General features: G+C 37.4%; 1 protein-coding gene across 1 annotated transcript in view; it reads left to right on the top strand.

Moving 5' to 3' along the window:
* Positions 1–7418, top strand: part of LOC107599476 (arf-GAP with coiled-coil, ANK repeat and PH domain-containing protein 3-like) — a 64593-nt gene that overhangs the window by 527 nt on the left and 56648 nt on the right. Inside the window, exon 2 of the mRNA XM_016291075.1 lies at positions 2387–2603. Coding sequence (XP_016146561.1) covers positions 2387–2603 — 217 coding nt within the window. The remainder of the gene's footprint in view (positions 1–2386; positions 2604–7418) is intronic.

The following is a 7418-nucleotide window of genomic DNA, read 5'->3' as shown; positions in this document are numbered from 1 at the left end:
TTTAAAACGCATAGCTCAGACAGAATCATGATTTCTATTTATTTTCCACTGATTTACTGATGAGCATTAGCAGCTTCCAGCGCTGTCTGCTTGTGTTCTCTCTTCCATGATCACTGCTCTAACTCAGAGGTAATAACATATTTAATTTCAGCAACATTACATGGCCATAACACACATTAAATTGCAATCGGAAGTTATTTCAAACACTCTATGGTGGTTTAAAGTGAGTTTTGAGTAAAAGTGGAATATAAATCTTATTTATTGTCTTATGTAGCATGATGCTACAGTTTGCATGAATGGTCACATAACACGCGCTTACGGTCATGTAACGTTAGTATGAATGGACATCTGCACATTTTCGCTACTCTCCATTGGAAATTAGTGACTGAATGAGCGGTTTGTCGTTTGTCAGAGATGGTGGAAAGCCGGCTTGAAACACCAGTATGACGAGGATCGTTTTCATTTTAAAACATTAACGCACCAGTTTAAATGTAGCCTTACATCTAAGGGGGCTGGGACGCATTCGCACTACAGCCTCAAGTGTGCGTCACATCTCAAGTCAAGTCAAGTCTGCTTTGTCAATTCTTCCACATATACATACAGAGAATTGAAATTGCGTTACTCTCAGACCCTTGGTGCATACAGATAACACTAACAGTAGAACATAAAATACAGATAGATACAGATTAAATATAAATTAAAATACAACTATACAAATATACAAATAAGGTAATGTAAAAAAAAAAATCTCTGAGTGTAACCAGGGTAAACTAGTAGGTGTGTTCGACTTGACGCGGACTGACTGTGCAGACCGATCGGTGTATTAGAGTACCACAAGAGCTAAAGAGAGCAGACTGCTCCGTGCGCTTTCGAATCGCTCTCGCGGATGTCAAACACTGATCGATCTGCCCCACACCTCTTCTAGTCGAACACACTGGCTAGTGCTGCAGGCTTATTGGCTCACTGACGCTGATGAGATTAACCCCATTAGGTATCGAAATTTGGTACTGAACGACAAGACGTTTTTCAATACTCGATGGTATCGAGGCATTTCGGTCGGTGCCTAAAAAGTATCGAACTCAATACCCAGCCCTAATTAGAGTACATTTTACAAGAAAATATTTCACATGTAATTCAATTTGTTACGTTGTTTCTTTTAAATTATTTGTGAAATTTACTCCGTTTCTGATTAAATGTTTTTAAGCCATTTTGTTTGAATGGACAGCAGGAGGTTACTGTAAAGAGTTTCCCATGAAGCCCCCCTGTTGATACATGATGCAGTCTTTCTAAGTCCGTCTCCACAGGAAGAACAACATGAAGCCCTTTATTCAATGCTAGGAACTCTAAGATATGCAGCATTTCTTAAAGTACTAGTAAACAACCTCCAGTCCCTCAAAACGCGGGTAAAGCAGTTAAAAGCCCCCTATAGCGTGACCAACAGGTGGATGTAATGGTTCTCAATTAGGATTATCGTCATCCACCCACTCCCATCTTTCCCTTCTGCTGACCTGCACAGGAAGTTCACAGCAGGCAGCATCTCAGCGGGTGGTTAGGACTTTGTAAATCTCTTATAATTTAGCATTTATATAAATAGTTACCGTAAAGCTCAATGTGGATTAGTCATGTATACTGTAACCGGTGTGATTTACTGCCGTCAGGCATGAGGCTGGGAAATTATGCTGACGCTCTTATCTTGTGTACTTAACAAAGTATGAAGTGAACATACTTTTTGCAGTGCGATGTTCAATTGATTCTTTTCAGTGAATCAGCTGAATCAGTTGGGGAATCAGACTGATTTGCTCTTTAGAGTCATAGGTCTGAATCATGGACTGAATCAACTTAGTGAAACACAGGTTGTTATGTCTGACTGGAGCTGAGAAGCAGTACTGTTATTTGTACTTTTTGAAAAGAATGAAAGCCAAAAAATATAAGCTTGTAAGTAAGTAAATAATTACATAATTAAATCAAACCTTTTGTAGTTCGATCAAATAATGTGTCAAGAAGGAGATGCTAAAAATATCAACTGATATTGCATCCAAATAATACACTCTACAAATAGATCAGTTCAGAAAGATCAAGCGCATGGCATTGTGGGATACAGTAAACTTGGGCTGTATACTGTGATGTTACAAATGTAGGTCATGCATTTAGAAAATAATTTTGCTGTATTTATTATTATAACTGGATTTTTTTCACAGTTTGGAACTGTGAATTAGAACAAGCTTCAACTGACTGTACTTTTCTGATTGATGTACAGTACAGTAAAGAGGAACTGCTTTGGCGGAAGTCCAGAGAGGGAACCTGGCATTAACCAGACTTCTTTATTTTATTTATTTCTTCCCCCTGAATCTTTGTTCTGTATCTAACGGTTCCTCTCCCGCTGAAGGAGCGTGTTCGTGAATCACGTCGCTCCGTCTGGGTCTGTTTCTGGGATGTTGCTGACTCACATCTGGAGCTCTTACAGGCATCTGGTTCTGATCGGGACAAACCCACTCGCTTTCTCAGCACGCTCGGGGTCTTTCTCTCTGCGCTGCTCCGTCCTGTCCCTGTGCAGCACAGGAAGCGCATGTGGATGATGGTGGCCCACTGGAATATTAACGAAGGTTCGGCAAAGTCAGCAGGGCGTGTGTGTGTGTGTGTGTATGTGTGCTTTATTCACAGCACCCAAAGCTCCATTCAAACTGAGTGAGCCAGGTTTTTCAAAAGCAGTACAATAGCACATTGTGACATACAGTTGTTGTGTATAACATTCTTTGCAGTTGAATAATAACAATAATCACAGTAGTGCACAACGTTGAGTGTCCTCTTGCTTTATTAAAATGAGGAATATGATGTAAAACACCAATGTTCAACTGTTACAAATAGTAAATATTCATATTTACAAATAATAATAGTCACCAAATGTTTTTATTATTTTTCGCGTTTTTTTTTTGTCCACTAATCGATAATCACAAGATTGTTTAAAAATGGTAAGATTGTGGTGGTAAATATCCTAAATGTTGTTTATCAGGTGAAGATAATAACCATTTTAGGCAACACACAGATTTTTGCCCATTATGCCAATTTTGCACTAAAACACCTTAATAAACACCTTAACTTACCTTATTAATCTTCTAACTTGTTATTCAATTAGTGCATTGACATGTTTATGTTTTTCACATAAAAAATTTAAGAAAACCCAGATATTTTTAAAGTTCTTACATTTTCTTTTCCCGTTTGATTTTCAGAGTTTGCATATTACATTAATTTTTGAAACGGGTCATCCAGTCAAAATTTGGGGTAGTAACTAACTATATGTTTTATTAATAGTCTTTGCTTTAATGCTCTGCCATTCAAACATTTTGTATTTTTAAGTATTTTTTTTTTTTTAGAAGTTTCTTATGCTCACTAAGGCTGCATTTATTTGACAAAAAAGTTAATAACTTTTCAGCGATTTCACGATAAACTTGCCTTGACTTACCTTGCCTTCAGCTGAAATAGCTATTTTCTGTTTTAATAGGTTTTAAAATGTATTTAAAAATAAAATGTAATTTATTCCTGTGATGCACAGCTGAATTTTCAGCATCATTACTCCAGTCTTCCAGGAATCATTCTAATATGCTGATTTGCTGCTCAAGAAACATTTGTTTATTATCAGTGTTGAAAGCAGTTGTGCTGATTAATATTTTTCTGAAAATTGTGATACATTTTTTAGGATTCTTCAACAGCACTTGTTTGAAATAAAAAATTTTGTAACATAAATGTCTTTACTGTCATTTTTGATCAATGTAGAGCATCCTTGCGGAATAAAAGGATGAATTTATTTTAAAAAAATCTTACTGACCTTAAACTGTAGTTAGAGAAAAAAAAAGATTTAATCAATTCCTGCATTAAAAGCTCAGTTAATGCTCATTAGTGTGCTCCGTGTAATTGTTGAAGGCTTTCCCTTCATCTGTGGCATTGCGTCAATGTTACATTGAGGGCTTCTGAGTCTCAGGAGAGTCTGTGGTTTGCGTTTAGGCTCAATGAGGCATGATGGAACTTCCTCTTCCCGCTGCATGCCCTGTTTGCACACTGATGCAAGCTCGATTCCCAAAAGACCTGCTGCCACTTCCAAGAGCACTAAATATACACTGACCACATCCATCAGTGTAGAACAGCTGAGCTGACATTTCTTCTTCAAAACCTGTTGACGTATTTCTTGTACTTGCAATCAGTGACTTAGAGTTTAATATTGTACATTTATTTCTGATTCAGTTACGTCATTCACAGTGCATTATGGAATGAGTAGTTTATTTCCTCACAATAGATGTTCAAATCAAAGTTGGTAATGTTTCAACTTTTAATTAAATACTTCCCTGAAATTCCAATGGAGAAAATGAATAGGAAAAATCCTTCTAGAACTAAGGCTGGCTGAAAAAGTGGGCGTCCACCGACCGTTGTGCTTGTGAAGGCTGTGATGAATATCCGTGTGTAGAGGATGGACTCCACTAGCTTCCTGTCACGGTGACTGGCGTATGTTGGTTTACATCACATACTATGAAAAGTAAATCAACAGCCTGGTCAGGATGACAACATGGTGACGTCTAGAGCTTATTATTGAACCCAATTTTCAGGAAGCACCTGGAGGAACGAGAGATGAGCATAACCTGTGACCTCGCTTGGGTTTTGTTTGCGCGTTTATTTTGGACAGTTCATGGTGTCATTATTTGCTCTTCCTAGAAGTCCTGCGGAAGCTATAGAGCCTGAGTCCTTCCACTGATGGAAGAATGACCAGTCTTGGGATATCGGTACCGTGTTGGTACATCCATATTAGAGATATATTAGTAATTTAAAAAAATCTCTGTCTGTCTATCTATCTAATCACATTTTAAATTTGCACATGGTATAGAATTTTAATATTGGCCATTTATCAATTGTCAACAAAAACAAAGATTATCACCTTTACAAGCATTTTAAAAACTATTGTTTTTAGTGTTTTGTTTTTAATTTAGACTTTTTTGTTGATTTCATCTGTTATTAGCAATAACATAAAGATTATTATCTTGTCAGCTATGTGTAATTTTGCAGAATGATTTTGCAGCAAAAGAGATCTTCAGCAAATCTCAAAATGAATATATTTTTTAATACTGTGCATTATAATGTTGTCATGCCTGCTTCACTTGTAGCATTTGGTTGTTACTATTTAATTTTAAATTAATTTAGACATTTTTAATTAAAATTCATTTTAATTTATTTAGACATGGTATAGAATTTTAATATTGGCAATTTATCGGTTATTATCAAAAACAACGATTATTGTCTTGTCAGCTATTTGTGGTTTTTGCTGTGTGATTTTACAGTAAAAGAGATCGTAATCAAGCCTCAAAATAAATATATTTTTTATACTGTACATTATAATGTTGTCATGTCTAAATTCACTTGTAGCATTTAAAAATGATTGTTTTTAGGGTTCTATTTTAGGGTAACATTTTTATAAAAAAATTAAAAAATTATTTAGACATGTATAGAATTTTAATATCGGTCATTTATCAGTCTTGTCAGCTGTTTGTAATTTTGCAGTATGATTTTGCAGTAAAAGAGATCTTGAAATTCATTCCAGGCGGCAAAATCACAGCAATGTGCTTTTCAAAAGTCATCAGAGAAATCAAAATACATATTTTTTGTGTCACAGTGAAAGTTTAACTGCTCAGTCTGTTCTGAGTCCGTTTTAGCAGCTTTTTACAGGATGTATTTCCAGAAACAAAAACTCCCCGTGTCTGGTATGCTGTTCCAGAGCCCGTCCAAACTACAAGTGCAGCCCACAAAAATGTAAGATCTCTCCACATTAATCAGAGCCAAGGCTGCTAGAGTGTCAGGAGATTCTTTTATGTCCGGGTTTTCTCTTTTTTCTCGGATATGGTCAGAAATGGCAGCATAAATCCTCATTCCCTCGTTTTCATTGAGCTCGCTCTCTCTCGAATGAGAGTTGGGAGTCTCTTTTGTCCCTCACGCCAGCAGTGACATATTGTGAGGTCTTTTTTCCCAGCCACTGTCCTCAATCCATCTCAGCCCAGCCATGAGGAGTGCGTCTGTGTGTGTCTCTCTGCATCTCCATTTACATTTTTGCATGCTGGAGTCACGACAGACCACCCTTTAGCTAATATAAACCAGCCCAGCTAGCCAAACGCTTCACATCCTGAACACTCACTGTCTGCCCTCCGTCTTCGCTCCTGGACCTACATTTGAGTCTAATATTTCACTACATCACGTCCTTGCCCCTAGTGTTATGTCTAGCTGTCATGAACATCTCACATTCCTGATATTCCAAGTTGCTTGAAATTTAAATGAAACACTGCAATGCGGAAAAAATTCTATCTGAGAGATGTTTAGCATAAATCCTCATTCCCTCGTTTTCATTGGGCTCGCTCTCTCTCGAATGAGAGTTGGGAGTCTCTTTTGTCCCTCACCCCAGCAGTGACATATTGTGAGGTCTTTTTTCCCAGCCACTGTCCTCAAGCCATCTCAGCCCAGCCATGAGGAGTGCGTCTGTGTGTGTCTCTCTGCATCTCCATTTACATTTTTGCATGCTGGAGTCACGACAGACCACCCTTTAGCTAATATAAACCAGCCCAGCTAGCCAAACGCTTCACATCCTGAACACTCACTGTCTGCCCTCCGTCTTCGCTCCTGGACCTACATTTGAGTCTAATATTTCACTACATCACGTCCTTGCCCCTAGTGTTATGTCTAGCTGTCATGAACATCTCACATTCCTGATATTCCAAGTTGCTTGAAATTTAAATGAAACACTGCAATGCGGAAAAAATTCTATCTGAGAGATGTTTTGTAAGGAATGTGCACCGAGCTCTTGTCTATAGTTGTCGGACTCGGTGGCGGGAACAGACTGCATGGGGGTATTGTGCGAGAATGAATTACGTGACCTGAAAGGGTTAATTATACCACTTCCTCCCCGTGATGGTCTTTGTTTGGTTGCTGGGCTTCACGTCTGAAGTGTCTGTTCCCCATCGGCGGTGCCCTAATCGCAGGCCACACGCAAAGAAAAGGCCGTTGGAGCGCCGTATACTGCAAACACCCGAGCCTCACTTTGATTTACACCTGTCAGGTACTGTGAGAGACTAGAACTGCAAATCAAAGAGTCTGGCTCAGATTTTTTGGCACAAATTCGCGTTTTCTTTATGCATAAAATGCTGTATCCTGGCACTTTTATTCATTATATTTTTATTATTATAATATTGAATTATAATTTATTGATTACATTTCAAACTTTTTTCTTAAAACAGATGTTTTAGAAATAGTATATTATTTAATTATATTAAAGTAAAATATATATTTTATAGGTTATAAATTAGATACACACTATATATATATATATATATATATATATATATATATATATATATATATGTTTATTTAAAAACACACACAAACCCCACTCA

The sequence above is a fragment of the Sinocyclocheilus grahami genome, unplaced genomic scaffold (assembly GCF_001515645.1).
Source record: "Sinocyclocheilus grahami isolate Dianchi unplaced genomic scaffold, SAMN03320097.WGS_v1.1 scaffold13.1, whole genome shotgun sequence".
Taxonomy (NCBI): Eukaryota; Metazoa; Chordata; class Actinopteri; order Cypriniformes; family Cyprinidae; genus Sinocyclocheilus; species Sinocyclocheilus grahami.
The sequence above is the reverse complement of the archived record's forward strand: the minus strand, read 5'-3'. Positions and strand labels throughout refer to the sequence as shown.